The sequence below is a fragment of the Falco cherrug genome, chromosome 3 (genome assembly GCF_023634085.1).
Source record: "Falco cherrug isolate bFalChe1 chromosome 3, bFalChe1.pri, whole genome shotgun sequence".
NCBI classification, from domain to species: Eukaryota; Metazoa; Chordata; class Aves; order Falconiformes; family Falconidae; genus Falco; species Falco cherrug.
Genome location: NC_073699.1, coordinates 13849707 through 13864211, shown reverse-complemented (window position 1 = coordinate 13864211; position 14505 = coordinate 13849707). Strand labels below are relative to the sequence as shown.

At 60.2% G+C, this 14505-nt stretch overlaps 3 protein-coding genes across 3 annotated transcripts; all 3 read right to left on the bottom strand.

Moving 5' to 3' along the window:
• Positions 1 to 1783: 1783 nt before the first annotated feature.
• LOC129735691 (feather keratin-like) lies at positions 1784 to 2095 on the bottom strand. The gene has a single exon (XM_055705827.1). The coding sequence runs from the start codon at positions 2084 to 2086 to the stop codon at positions 1784 to 1786; it is 303 nt and encodes a 100-aa protein (XP_055561802.1). The 5' UTR covers positions 2087 to 2095.
• A 4228-nt stretch (positions 2096 to 6323) lies between these two features.
• Positions 6324 to 6635, bottom strand: LOC129735687 (feather keratin-like). Its single transcript, XM_055705822.1, has one exon. The coding sequence runs from the start codon at positions 6624 to 6626 to the stop codon at positions 6324 to 6326; it is 303 nt and encodes a 100-aa protein (XP_055561797.1). The 5' UTR covers positions 6627 to 6635.
• Positions 6636 to 10863: 4228 nt separating this feature from the next.
• On the bottom strand, positions 10864 to 11175 carry LOC129735692 (feather keratin-like). The gene has a single exon (XM_055705828.1). It carries the CDS (start codon positions 11164 to 11166, stop codon positions 10864 to 10866), a length of 303 nt encoding a protein of 100 aa, XP_055561803.1. The 5' UTR covers positions 11167 to 11175.
• Positions 11176 to 14505: the final 3330 nt, after the last annotated feature.

Sequence of the window (14505 nt, the reverse complement as noted above, 5' to 3'; positions counted from 1 at the left end):
CTGGGGCCAGTATGATTTAACATCTTTGTTAGGGCCACGGACAGTGGGCTGGAGTGTGCAGCCTCGGCAAGTTTGCGGATGACGCCAAGCTGAGTGTTGCGGTTGATGCTCTAGAGGGAAGGGATGCCATCCAGAGGGACCGTGGCAGGCTTGGGAGGTGGGCCCGTGCAAAGCTCATGGAGTGCCACGAGGCCAAGTGCCAGGGGCAATCCCAAAGATGGCTGCAGGCCGGGCGGTGAGTGCATTGAGAGCAGCCCTGCGGAGAAGGACTTGGGGGTATTGGTGAATGGAGAACTGAGTATGAGCCGGCAACGTTCGCGCGGAGCCCAGAAAGCCAGTCGTATGCCAGGTTGCGTCAAAAGCAGCGTGGCCGGCAGGTCGAGGGAGGTGATTCTCCCTCCCTACTCGGCTCTGGTGAGAGTGGAGTACTGCATTCGGCTCTGAAGGCCCCCAGCATAAGAAAGGCATGGACCTGCTCGAGCGGGTCCAGAGGAGGGCCACAAAGATGAGGAGGAGGTGCAGCACCTCCCCTTTGCAGACAGGCTGAGAGAGTTGGGATCGTTTAGCCGGGAGAAGAGGAGGCTTTGTGGAGACCTTGCAGCGGCCATGCGGTACTTTGAGGGGGCCCTCAGGAAAGGTGGGGAGGGCCTCTGGACCAGGGAGTGTAGTGATAAGACGACAGGTAACGGATTTAACCTGAGAGAGGGTAGCTTTAGGTTAGATATGAGAAAGAAATTCTTTCCCGTGAGGTCGGTGAGATGCTGGAAGAAGTTGCCTAGAGCAGCTGTGGCTGCCCCCTGCCTGGAGCTGTTCAAGGCCAGGCTGGATGGTGCTTTGAGCAAGCTGGTGTGGTGGAAGGTGTCCCTGCCCACGGCAGAGGGCTTGGAGCTAGATGATCTTGAAGGTCCCTTCCAACCCAACCCCTTTGACGACTCTATCCCCTCCCTGTTCTTACCTCGACCCACAAACCGTTTTGTTGTGTTCTCTCTCCCCTTTCCAGTTGAGGAGGGGGAGTGACAGAGCGGCTTGGCGGGCACCTGGCATCCAGCCAAAGTGAACCCAGCGCACAGGAGGAGCTTGCGTCAGAGGCATGGGTGGAAGTGCATTAGCGTGTCCAAGCCTTTGTTTGGGCAAGTGAAGGGCTTGTGTCACGGGCTGGAAGCCCACCGGCTTGCCAGCAGGTGGTGTTGCTGCGGCGATACTTCCTAAGAGAGGTCTTGTGGTCCTTGTCCACCCACCCCGATGGCCTGTTGAGTCCCGGTTCTGTGCCGGGTGAGGCTGGAAGAGCCTTAGAAGAAAGGAAGAGGAGGCACCTGAGGCTGGCATGCGGGAGAACTTTATTGAGGCAAAGGAGTGAAATGGCAGGAGCACCAAGGGGAAGGGAGCGGGTCTGAGGTGCAAGTAGGGCGGCCGTCAGCCGAGGGCTCCTTTCCTTGCAGTAGACTTTTCCAGAGCACCGAGGTCTTCCTGCCTTGCAGTGGGAGCAGCGCGGCGGAGGTGCCCCGGTGGTCTTTGGCTTGTGAGAAGGTGTTTGCAGCAGAGAGTACCGGATGTAGCTGTAGGGGCGATGCAAAGAAGACAGTGGGAGAAGAGGAGGAGGTAGGTAGCTCATGTTTCCAGGCACCGCGGGCTGGCCCCTTCGCTGCTTGCTTTGTGCCTTGAGGGGCGGAGGAGCCACGGACGGCGAGCCCATGTGGCAGCAGGAGCCTGAAGGTAGGTCCTCAATCCGTGACTTGGCTTCTAGCGTGTGGTTGGCTGGTATCAGGCGTGGTGTAAGGAGCCCTTAGCAGGGGTAGCAGGCTCTTCTGGCACCATAGCAGCCCAGGCCTCCGAAGCCATAGCCGAAGCCGCCGGAGGAGACGGGCACTCCCTGGGAGCTGAGGATGTTGCCCACGGCAGCCGATGAGGACGATCCGACGGCGGTGCTCTGGGGGAAGGAGCTGAGGATGGGTCCCGGCAGGGTGACCAGCACGGCGGGAGGCTGGATGACGACGCGGGATTCTTCGCACTGCCTGACGCAGGGCTCGTTGCAGCTGTTAGCCAGCGGGGTGGGTCCGCAGGGGCTGCAGAGGTTGTTGCAGGCCATGTCTGTGGTGTTGAGGGGCCCTGTAAGAGAGGGTGTTGAGGAAGCGGAGGGTGGTGGGGGCGCGAGGGGTGGCGTTACAGGAGGGCAGGGGAATGTGGAGGCACGGTGTGGGGCTGCGGGGAGCGCGGCGGTGGGGAGGCGTCGGCACTGCTGAGTCTGGAGGCAGCGCGTGCTGGAAGAGATGGGGTGGGTGCGGCAGGAGAAGGAGGGGAAGGGGCTTCAGGCTCACCTTGTTGACCGCGGAGGAGAAGGCACCAGGAGCAGCGTGTGAGAGAGAGAGGTGCTGGGCCAGCTTTTATGCTGGACCCTGAGGGGCGGGACAGCCTTTGCACAACGCGGTGTTTTGCAGCAAGAAGCTGTTGCGTGCCACAGCCTGGTGAGTAATGAGGGGGGGTGTGCGTTTTTCCCCCGCAGTTCTGCAATGTAGTGTCCTCCACTTGAGGACATGTCCACTTGGTCCTGGCGGCAGCTTTGAGGTGCAAATATTAGAGGCCAAAGGCTTGGTGTTGATGGCGCGTGTCAGGGCATGCAGAACATGTGACCGAAGCCTAGGAGGGGTGGGGTGTCGTCAGTGAGGTCATGCTGTGGCACTCGTGTGATGTGTTTTGTGGGTGCGCTGGGAAGGAGGGGCTCCTTTTCCTCGCAGCCCCGGAAGGTTGGTCTGGGCTTTCTGCTGTTGCGGGCAGGAGTGGCGGCCCCCTCAGTGGCATTTGCTCCGTGCCTGCCTTGCTGCCAGCTTGCTAAGCCTGCCTTGAGGCCTGGCCTTTGCCATTGAGCGTGCTCTGTGCGTGCCTTGGTGCCCGCCTTGCTTGTAAGGTTGTAGCTGGGAGAAAGGGGCCTGCGTGTCCGGGCTTGTGCCCCCTGGGGTCCGTCCCTGGGGGTGTCGGTGCGGGCAGAGGCAGAGGAGGCCTTTTTGGGAGAGCAGGCCGCCATCCCGGCAGCCCTGGCCGAGAGCTCGCCGGTCCTGTGACGTGGGGAGCCCTGCCTGGCTCCACCAGTGCTGGTGCTGCCCGTTCCGTAGCGAACCCCTTAGCTGTGGTGGCACGTTTGCAGCCTGGTGTCTGGCATGCCACAGTGCTTGATGTGGGCCAGCTCACCAAGGCAGGTGAATTTCTGGAGAGCCCGTGAGTGTGGCGAGAGGCAGAGGTGGAGTGGGAGCGGCAGGCGGGGGAGGCTGGGGAGCCAGGGCCTTTGGGCTCTTTACTTGGGGTGAATGCCGAGGAGGGGAGGCCATTTCTCTGCACAGTGTGAGACGGGCAGAAAGAGAATTTGGAGATTGCCGAGGGTGGTTGGACGTAAGCACGCTGCACGGCACAGCAGAGCGAGGCCCTGGTGGTGGTGGATGCATGCCGAAGGGTCGATGAATGGCAAGGCCTGCCCCAGTTGAGCCGGGATGAGCGTTTTGCAGGCTGTGTGTGGGGCGAGCCGTTGTTGTTGCTGAGGAAGAGGAAGGGAGTGGGAAGGTGTGCCTTGGGACTGGATGTACGGAAGTCCCTGGGTCCTGATGAGTCAGAGCCACGAATGCTGGGGGAGCTGGCTGATGTCCTTGGGAGGCCACTCTCAATTATCTTTTAAAGGTCATAGCTCCTGGGGGCAGTTGCGGGTGTCCAGAAGATTGCTCTTAGGCCTCCTGTCTTGCAGAAGGGCGGGAAGGAAGATGTGGGAGAGCAGAGGCTGGTGAGCCTGTCCTTGTTGCCAGGGGAGGTGATGGAGAAAATCCTCCGCGGAAGCGTTGCCAAGCTGCTGAAGGACAAGCAAGTGATGAGGAGCCGTCGGCATGGATTTACCAAGAGGGAATCGTGCTTGACTGACCTCCCTGTCTTCTGTGTTGGAGTGGCTAGCTTTGTGGACAAGGAGAGAGACGTGGGTGGTGTTCACTTCAGCTTTGTAGAAGAGTCTTTGACGCTGTCTCCCCTTGCGCGCTCACAGGCGCTGGGGGCAGCCGTGTTCAGCATCCTCGTCTGTGATCCGGGCAGTGGGATGGAGCGTCCCCACAGCAAGTTGGCAGGTGGTAACCCTCCTTTTCAGAAAGGTCAAGAGGAAGACCCAGGTTAACGACAGGTCGGTCAGCGTCACCTCCGTGCCTGGCGGGATCGTGGAGCAGATCCTCCTGGAAAGTATGCCAAGGCACCTGGAAAAGGGAGGCGTGACTGCTGACGGCCAACATGGCTTCACAGAGGGCAAAGCGTGCCTGACAAATGGGGTGGCCTTCTATGACAGGATTAAGGCATTGGTGGGTAAGGGAAGAGCGACTGGCGTCACGTCCCTGGACTTGTGCAGAGCATTTGATACTGTCCCGCGCAAGATCCTTGTCTCTGAAATGGAGAGATGCGGACTTGGTGGGTGGACCGCTCGGTGTGTGATTGGCTGGATGGGTGCTCTCAATGAGTTGCAATGAAAGGCTCGATGTCCGAGTGGAGCCCAGTGATGAGTGGTGTCCCTCAGGGGTCCGTGCTGGGGCCAGTATGATTTAACATCTTTGTTAGGGCCACGGACAGTGGGCTGGAGTGTGCAGCCTCGGCAAGTTTGCGGATGACGCCAAGCTGAGTGTTGCGGTTGATGCTCTAGAGGGAAGGGATGCCATCCAGAGGGACCGTGGCAGGCTTGGGAGGTGGGCCCGTGCAAAGCTCATGGAGTGCCACGAGGCCAAGTGCCAGGGGCAATCCCAAAGATGGCTGCAGGCCGGGCGGTGAGTGCATTGAGAGCAGCCCTGCGGAGAAGGACTTGGGGGTATTGGTGAATGGAGAACTGAGTATGAGCCGGCAACGTTCGCGCGGAGCCCAGAAAGCCAGTCGTATGCCAGGTTGCGTCAAAAGCAGCGTGGCCGGCAGGTCGAGGGAGGTGATTCTCCCTCCCTACTCGGCTCTGGTGAGAGTGGAGTACTGCATTCGGCTCTGAAGGCCCCCAGCATAAGAAAGGCATGGACCTGCTCGAGCGGGTCCAGAGGAGGGCCACAAAGATGAGGAGGAGGTGCAGCACCTCCCCTTTGCAGACAGGCTGAGAGAGTTGGGATCGTTTAGCCGGGAGAAGAGGAGGCTTTGTGGAGACCTTGCAGCGGCCATGCGGTACTTTGAGGGGGCCCTCAGGAAAGGTGGGGAGGGCCTCTGGACCAGGGAGTGTAGTGATAAGACGACAGGTAACGGATTTAACCTGAGAGAGGGTAGCTTTAGGTTAGATATGAGAAAGAAATTCTTTCCCGTGAGGTCGGTGAGATGCTGGAAGAAGTTGCCTAGAGCAGCTGTGGCTGCCCCCTGCCTGGAGCTGTTCAAGGCCAGGCTGGATGGTGCTTTGAGCAAGCTGGTGTGGTGGAAGGTGTCCCTGCCCACGGCAGAGGGCTTGGAGCTAGATGATCTTGAAGGTCCCTTCCAACCCAACCCCTTTGACGACTCTATCCCCTCCCTGTTCTTACCTCGACCCACAAACCGTTTTGTTGTGTTCTCTCTCCCCTTTCCAGTTGAGGAGGGGGAGTGACAGAGCGGCTTGGCGGGCACCTGGCATCCAGCCAAAGTGAACCCAGCGCACAGGAGGAGCTTGCGTCAGAGGCATGGGTGGAAGTGCATTAGCGTGTCCAAGCCTTTGTTTGGGCAAGTGAAGGGCTTGTGTCACGGGCTGGAAGCCCACCGGCTTGCCAGCAGGTGGTGTTGCTGCGGCGATACTTCCTAAGAGAGGTCTTGTGGTCCTTGTCCACCCACCCCGATGGCCTGTTGAGTCCCGGTTCTGTGCCGGGTGAGGCTGGAAGAGCCTTAGAAGAAAGGAAGAGGAGGCACCTGAGGCTGGCATGCAGGAGAACTTTATTGAGGCAAAGGAGTGAAATGGCAGGAGCACCAAGGGGAAGGGAGCGGGTCTGAGGTGCAAGTAGGGCGGCCGTCAGCCGAGGGCTCCTTTCCTTGCAGTAGACTTTTCCAGAGCACCGAGGTCTTCCTGCCTTGCAGTGGGAGCAGCGCGGCGGAGGTGCCCCGGTGGTCTTTGGCTTGTGAGAAGGTGTTTGCAGCAGAGAGTACCGGATGTAGCTGTAGGGGCGATGCAAAGAAGACAGTGGGAGAAGAGGAGGAGGTAGGTAGCTCATGTTTCCAGGCACCGCGGGCTGGCCCCTTCGCTGCTTGCTTTGTGCCTTGAGGGGCGGAGGAGCCACGGACGGCGAGCCCATGTGGCAGCAGGAGCCTGAAGGTAGGTCCTCAATCCGTGACTTGGCTTCTAGCGTGTGGTTGGCTGGTATCAGGCGTGGTGTAAGGAGCCCTTAGCAGGGGTAGCAGGCTCTTCTGGCACCATAGCAGCCCAGGCCTCCGAAGCCATAGCCGAAGCCGCCGGAGGAGACGGGCACTCCCTGGGAGCTGAGGATGTTGCCCACGGCAGCCGATGAGGACGATCCGACGGCGGTGCTCTGGGGGAAGGAGCTGAGGATGGGTCCCGGCAGGGTGACCAGCACGGCGGGAGGCTGGATGACGACGCGGGATTCTTCGCACTGCCTGACGCAGGGCTCGTTGCAGCTGTTAGCCAGCGGGGTGGGTCCGCAGGGGCTGCAGAGGTTGTTGCAGGCCATGTCTGTGGTGTTGAGGGGCCCTGTAAGAGAGGGTGTTGAGGAAGCGGAGGGTGGTGGGGGCGCGAGGGGTGGCGTTACAGGAGGGCAGGGGAATGTGGAGGCACGGTGTGGGGCTGCGGGGAGCGCGGCGGTGGGGAGGCGTCGGCACTGCTGAGTCTGGAGGCAGCGCGTGCTGGAAGAGATGGGGTGGGTGCGGCAGGAGAAGGAGGGGAAGGGGCTTCAGGCTCACCTTGTTGACCGCGGAGGAGAAGGCACCAGGAGCAGCGTGTGAGAGAGAGAGGTGCTGGGCCAGCTTTTATGCTGGACCCTGAGGGGCGGGACAGCCTTTGCACAACGCGGTGTTTTGCAGCAAGAAGCTGTTGCGTGCCACAGCCTGGTGAGTAATGAGGGGGGGTGTGCGTTTTTCCCCCGCAGTTCTGCAATGTAGTGTCCTCCACTTGAGGACATGTCCACTTGGTCCTGGCAGCAGCTTTGAGGTGCAAATATTAGAGGCCAAAGGCTTGGTGTTGATGGCGCGTGTCAGGGCATGCAGAACATGTGACCGAAGCCTAGGAGGGGTGGGGTGTCGTCAGTGAGGTCATGCTGTGGCACTCGTGTGATGTGTTTTGTGGGTGCGCTGGGAAGGAGGGGCTCCTTTTCCTCGCAGCCCCGGAAGGTTGGTCTGGGCTTTCTGCTGTTGCGGGCAGGAGTGGCGGCCCCCTCAGTGGCATTTGCTCCGTGCCTGCCTTGCTGCCAGCTTGCTAAGCCTGCCTTGAGGCCTGGCCTTTGCCATTGAGCGTGCTCTGTGCGTGCCTTGGTGCCCGCCTTGCTTGTAAGGTTGTAGCTGGGAGAAAGGGGCCTGCGTGTCCCGGCTTGTGCCCCCTGGGGTCCGTCCCTGGGGGTGTCGGTGCGGGCAGAGGCAGAGGAGGCCTTTTTGGGAGAGCAGGCCGCCATCCCGGCAGCCCTGGCCGAGAGCTCGCCGGTCCTGTGACGTGGGGAGCCCTGCCTGGCTCCACCAGTGCTGGTGCTGCCCGTTCCGTAGCGAACCCCTTAGCTGTGGTGGCACGTTTGCAGCCTGGTGTCTGGCGTGCCACAGTGCTTGATGTGGGCCAGCTCACCAAGGCAGGTGAATTTCTGGAGAGCCCGTGAGTGTGGCGAGAGGCAGAGGTGGAGTGGGAGCGGCAGGCGGGGGAGGCTGGGGAGCCAGGGCCTTTGGGCTCTTTACTTGGGGTGAATGCCGAGGAGGGGAGGCCATTTCTCTGCACAGTGTGAGACGGGCAGAAAGAGAATTTGGAGATTGCCGAGGGTGGTTGGACGTAAGCACGCTGCACGGCACAGCAGAGCGAGGCCCTGGTGGTGGTGGATGCATGCCGAAGGGTCGATGAATGGCAAGGCCTGCCCCAGTTGAGCCGGGATGAGCGTTTTGCAGGCTGTGTGTGGGGCGAGCCGTTGTTGTTGCTGAGGAAGAGGAAGGGAGTGGGAAGGTGTGCCTTGGGACTGGATGTACGGAAGTCCCTGGGTCCTGATGAGTCAGAGCCACGAATGCTGGGGGAGCTGGCTGATGTCCTTGGGAGGCCACTCTCAATTATCTTTTAAAGGTCATAGCTCCTGGGGGCAGTTGCGGGTGTCCAGAAGATTGCTCTTAGGCCTCCTGTCTTGCAGAAGGGCGGGAAGGAAGATGTGGGAGAGCAGAGGCTGGTGAGCCTGTCCTTGTTGCCAGGGGAGGTGATGGAGAAAATCCTCCGCGGAAGCGTTGCCAAGCTGCTGAAGGACAAGCAAGTGATGAGGAGCCGTCGGCATGGATTTACCAAGAGGGAATCGTGCTTGACTGACCTCCCTGTCTTCTGTGTTGGAGTGGCTAGCTTTGTGGACAAGGAGAGAGACGTGGGTGGTGTTCACTTCAGCTTTGTAGAAGAGTCTTTGACGCTGTCTCCCCTTGCGCGCTCACAGGCGCTGGGGGCAGCCGTGTTCAGCATCCTCGTCTGTGATCCGGGCAGTGGGATGGAGCGTCCCCACAGCAAGTTGGCAGGTGGTAACCCTCCTTTTCAGAAAGGTCAAGAGGAAGACCCAGGTTAACGACAGGTCGGTCAGCGTCACCTCCGTGCCTGGCGGGATCGTGGAGCAGATCCTCCTGGAAAGTATGCCAAGGCACCTGGAAAAGGGAGGCGTGACTGCTGACGGCCAACATGGCTTCACAGAGGGCAAAGCGTGCCTGACAAATGGGGTGGCCTTCTATGACAGGATTAAGGCATTGGTGGGTAAGGGAAGAGCGACTGGCGTCACGTCCCTGGACTTGTGCAGAGCATTTGATACTGTCCCGCGCAAGATCCTTGTCTCTGAAATGGAGAGATGCGGACTTGGTGGGTGGACCGCTCGGTGTGTGATTGGCTGGATGGGTGCTTTCAATGAGTTGCAATGAAAGGCTCGATGTCCGAGTGGAGCCCAGTGATGAGTGGTGTCCCTCAGGGGTCCGTGCTGGGGCCAGTATGATTTAACATCTTTGTTAGGGCCACGGACAGTGGGCTGGAGTGTGCAGCCTCGGCAAGTTTGCGGATGACGCCAAGCTGAGTGTTGCGGTTGATGCTCTAGAGGGAAGGGATGCCATCCAGAGGGACCGTGGCAGGCTTGGGAGGTGGGCCCGTGCAAAGCTCATGGAGTGCCACGAGGCCAAGTGCCAGGGGCAATCCCAAAGATGGCTGCAGGCCGGGCGGTGAGTGCATTGAGAGCAGCCCTGCGGAGAAGGACTTGGGGGTATTGGTGAATGGAGAACTGAGTATGAGCCGGCAACGTTCGCGCGGAGCCCAGAAAGCCAGTCGTATGCCAGGTTGCGTCAAAAGCAGCGTGGCCGGCAGGTCGAGGGAGGTGATTCTCCCTCCCTACTCGGCTCTGGTGAGAGTGGAGTACTGCATTCGGCTCTGAAGGCCCCCAGCATAAGAAAGGCATGGACCTGCTCGAGCGGGTCCAGAGGAGGGCCACAAAGATGAGGAGGAGGTGCAGCACCTCCCCTTTGCAGACAGGCTGAGAGAGTTGGGATCGTTTAGCCGGGAGAAGAGGAGGCTTTGTGGAGACCTTGCAGCGGCCATGCGGTACTTTGAGGGGGCCCTCAGGAAAGGTGGGGAGGGCCTCTGGACCAGGGAGTGTAGTGATAAGACGACAGGTAACGGATTTAACCTGAGAGAGGGTAGCTTTAGGTTAGATATGAGAAAGAAATTCTTTCCCGTGAGGTCGGTGAGATGCTGGAAGAAGTTGCCTAGAGCAGCTGTGGCTGCCCCCTGCCTGGAGCTGTTCAAGGCCAGGCTGGATGGTGCTTTGAGCAAGCTGGTGTGGTGGAAGGTGTCCCTGCCCATGGCAGAGGGCTTGGAGCTAGATGATCTTGAAGGTCCCTTCCAACCCAACCCCTTTGACGACTCTATCCCCTCCCTGTTCTTACCTCGACCCACAAACCGTTTTGTTGTGTTCTCTCTCCCCTTTCCAGTTGAGGAGGGGGAGTGACAGAGCGGCTTGGCGGGCACCTGGCATCCAGCCAAAGTGAACCCAGCGCACAGGAGGAGCTTGCGTCAGAGGCATGGGTGGAAGTGCATTAGCGTGTCCAAGCCTTTGTTTGGGCAAGTGAAGGGCTTGTGTCACGGGCTGGAAGCCCACCGGCTTGCCAGCAGGTGGTGTTGCTGCGGCGATACTTCCTAAGAGAGGTCTTGTGGTCCTTGTCCACCCACCTCGATGGCCTGTTGAGTCCCGGTTCTGTGCCGGGTGAGGCTGGAAGAGCCTTAGAAGAAAGGAAGAGGAGGCACCTGAGGCTGGCATGCGGGAGAACTTTATTGAGGCAAAGGAGTGAAATGGCAGGAGCACCAAGGGGAAGGGAGCGGGTCTGAGGTGCAAGTAGGGCGGCCGTCAGCCGAGGGCTCCTTTCCTTGCAGTAGACTTTTCCAGAGCACCGAGGTCTTCCTGCCTTGCAGTGGGAGCAGCGCGGCGGAGGTGCCCCGGTGGTCTTTGGCTTGTGAGAAGGTGTTTGCAGCAGAGAGTACCGGATGTAGCTGTAGGGGCGATGCAAAGAAGACAGTGGGAGAAGAGGAGGAGGTAGGTAGCTCATGTTTCCAGGCACCGCGGGCTGGCCCCTTCGCTGCTTGCTTTGTGCCTTGAGGGGCGGAGGAGCCACGGACGGCGAGCCCATGTGGCAGCAGGAGCCTGAAGGTAGGTCCTCAATCCGTGACTTGGCTTCTAGCGTGTGGTTGGCTGGTATCAGGCGTGGTGTAAGGAGCCCTTAGCAGGGGTAGCAGGCTCTTCTGGCACCATAGCAGCCCAGGCCTCCGAAGCCATAGCCGAAGCCGCCGGAGGAGACGGGCACTCCCTGGGAGCTGAGGATGTTGCCCACGGCAGCCGATGAGGACGATCCGACGGCGGTGCTCTGGGGGAAGGAGCTGAGGATGGGTCCCGGCAGGGTGACCAGCACGGCGGGAGGCTGGATGACGACGCGGGATTCTTCGCACTGCCTGACGCAGGGCTCGTTGCAGCTGTTAGCCAGCGGGGTGGGTCCGCAGGGGCTGCAGAGGTTGTTGCAGGCCATGTCTGTGGTGTTGAGGGGCCCTGTAAGAGAGGGTGTTGAGGAAGCGGAGGGTGGTGGGGGCGCGAGGGGTGGCGTTACAGGAGGGCAGGGGAATGTGGAGGCACGGTGTGGGGCTGCGGGGAGCGCGGCGGTGGGGAGGCGTCGGCACTGCTGAGTCTGGAGGCAGCGCGTGCTGGAAGAGATGGGGCGGGTGCGGCAGGAGAAGGAGGGGAAGGGGCTTCAGGCTCACCTTGTTGACCGCGGAGGAGAAGGCACCAGGAGCAGCGTGTGAGAGAGAGAGGTGCTGGGCCAGCTTTTATGCTGGACCCTGAGGGGCGGGACAGCCTTTGCACAACGCGGTGTTTTGCAGCAAGAAGCTGTTGCGTGCCACAGCCTGGTGAGTAATGAGGGGGGGTGTGCGTTTTTCCCCCGCAGTTCTGCAATGTAGTGTCCTCCACTTGAGGACATGTCCACTTGGTCCTGGCGGCAGCTTTGAGGTGCAAATATTAGAGGCCAAAGGCTTGGTGTTGATGGCGCGTGTCAGGGCATGCAGAACATGTGACCGAAGCCTAGGAGGGGTGGGGTGTCGTCAGTGAGGTCATGCTGTGGCACTCGTGTGATGTGTTTTGTGGGTGCGCTGGGAAGGAGGGGCTCCTTTTCCTCGCAGCCCCGGAAGGTTGGTCTGGGCTTTCTGCTGTTGCGGGCAGGAGTGGCGGCCCCCTCAGTGGCATTTGCTCCGTGCCTGCCTTGCTGCCAGCTTGCTAAGCCTGCCTTGAGGCCTGGCCTTTGCCATTGAGCGTGCTCTGTGCGTGCCTTGGTGCCCGCCTTGCTTGTAAGGTTGTAGCTGGGAGAAAGGGGCCTGCGTGTCCGGGCTTGTGCCCCCTGGGGTCCGTCCCTGGGGGTGTCGGTGCGGGCAGAGGCAGAGGAGGCCTTTTTGGGAGAGCAGGCCGCCATCCCGGCAGCCCTGGCCGAGAGCTCGCCGGTCCTGTGACGTGGGGAGCCCTGCCTGGCTCCACCAGTGCTGGTGCTGCCCGTTCCGTAGCGAACCCCTTAGCTGTGGTGGCACGTTTGCAGCCTGGTGTCTGGCGTGCCACAGTGCTTGATGTGGGCCAGCTCACCAAGGCAGGTGAATTTCTGGAGAGCCCGTGAGTGTGGCGAGAGGCAGAGGTGGAGTGGGAGCGGCAGGCGGGGGAGGCTGGGGAGCCAGGGCCTTTGGGCTCTTTACTTGGGGTGAATGCCGAGGAGGGGAGGCCATTTCTCTGCACAGTGTGAGACGGGCAGAAAGAGAATTTGGAGATTGCCGAGGGTGGTTGGACGTAAGCACGCTGCACGGCACAGCAGAGCGAGGCCCTGGTGGTGGTGGATGCATGCCGAAGGGTCGATGAATGGCAAGGCCTGCCCCAGTTGAGCCGGGATGAGCGTTTTGCAGGCTGTGTGTGGGGCGAGCCGTTGTTGTTGCTGAGGAAGAGGAAGGGAGTGGGAAGGTGTGCCTTGGGACTGGATGTACGGAAGTCCCTGGGTCCTGATGAGTCAGAGCCACGAATGCTGGGGGAGCTGGCTGATGTCCTTGGGAGGCCACTCTCAATTATCTTTTAAAGGTCATAGCTCCTGGGGGCAGTTGCGGGTGTCCAGAAGATTGCTCTTAGGCCTCCTGTCTTGCAGAAGGGCGGGAAGGAAGATGTGGGAGAGCAGAGGCTGGTGAGCCTGTCCTTGTTGCCAGGGGAGGTGATGGAGAAAATCCTCCGCGGAAGCGTTGCCAAGCTGCTGAAGGACAAGCAAGTGATGAGGAGCCGTCGGCATGGATTTACCAAGAGGGAATCGTGCTTGACTGACCTCCCTGTCTTCTGTGTTGGAGTGGCTAGCTTTGTGGACAAGGAGAGAGACGTGGGTGGTGTTCACTTCAGCTTTGTAGAAGAGTCTTTGACGCTGTCTCCCCTTGCGCGCTCACAGGCGCTGGGGGCAGCCGTGTTCAGCATCCTCGTCTGTGATCCGGGCAGTGGGATGGAGCGTCCCCACAGCAAGTTGGCAGGTGGTAACCCTCCTTTTCAGAAAGGTCAAGAGGAAGACCCAGGTTAACGACAGGTCGGTCAGCGTCACCTCCGTGCCTGGCGGGATCGTGGAGCAGATCCTCCTGGAAAGTATGCCAAGGCACCTGGAAAAGGGAGGCGTGACTGCTGACGGCCAACATGGCTTCACAGAGGGCAAAGCGTGCCTGACAAATGGGGTGGCCTTCTATGACAGGATTAAGGCATTGGTGGGTAAGGGAAGAGCGACTGGCGTCACGTCCCTGGACTTGTGCAGAGCATTTGATACTGTCCCGCGCAAGATCCTTGTCTCTGAAATGGAGAGATGCGGACTTGGTGGGTGGACCGCTCGGTGTGTGATTGGCTGGATGGGTGCTCTCAATGAGTTGCAATGAAAGGCTCGATGTCCGAGTGGAGCCCAGTGATGAGTGGTGTCCCTCAGGGGTCCGTGCTGGGGCCAGTATGATTTAACATCTTTGTTAGGGCCACGGACAGTGGGCTGGAGTGTGCAGCCTCGGCAAGTTTGCGGATGACGCCAAGCTGAGTGTTGCGGTTGATGCTCTAGAGGGAAGGGATGCCATCCAGAGGGACCGTGGCAGGCTTGGGAGGTGGGCCCGTGCAAAGCTCATGGAGTGCCACGAGGCCAAGTGCCAGGGGCAATCCCAAAGATGGCTGCAGGCCGGGCGGTGAGTGCATTGAGAGCAGCCCTGCGGAGAAGGACTTGGGGGTATTGGTGAATGGAGAACTGAGTATGAGCCGGCAACGTTCGCGCGGAGCCCAGAAAGCCAGTCGTATGCCAGGTTGCGTCAAAAGCAGCGTGGCCGGCAGGTCGAGGGAGGTGATTCTCCCTCCCTACTCGGCTCTGGTGAGAGTGGAGTACTGCATTCGGCTCTGAAGGCCCCCAGCATAAGAAAGGCATGGACCTGCTCGAGCGGGTCCAGAGGAGGGCCACAAAGATGAGGAGGAGGTGCAGCACCTCCCCTTTGCAGACAGGCTGAGGGAGTTGGGATCGTTTAGCCGGGAGAAGAGGAGGCTTTGTGGAGACCTTGCAGCGGCCATGCGGTACTTTGAGGGGGCCCTCAGGAAAGGTGGGGAGGGCCTCTGGACCAGGGAGTGTAGTGATAAGACGACAGGTAACGGATTTAACCTGAGAGAGGGTAGCTTTAGGTTAGATATGAGAAAGAAATTCTTTCCCGTGAGGTCGGTGAGATGCTGGAAGAAGTTGCCTAGAGCAGCTGTGGCTGCCCCCTGCCTGGAGCTGTTCAAGGCCAGGCTGGATGGTGCTTTGAGCAAGCTGGTGTGGTGGAAGGTGTCCCTGCCCACGGCAGAGGGCTTG

Bases quoted from the DNA above. Each gene is read 5' to 3' on its own strand.
- LOC129735691 (XM_055705827.1), bottom strand. From the start codon at position 2,086: ATGGCCTGCAACAACCTCTGCAGCCCCTGCGGACCCACCCCGCTGGCT.
- LOC129735687 (XM_055705822.1), bottom strand. From the start codon at position 6,626: ATGGCCTGCAACAACCTCTGCAGCCCCTGCGGACCCACCCCGCTGGCT.
- LOC129735692 (XM_055705828.1), bottom strand. From the start codon at position 11,166: ATGGCCTGCAACAACCTCTGCAGCCCCTGCGGACCCACCCCGCTGGCT.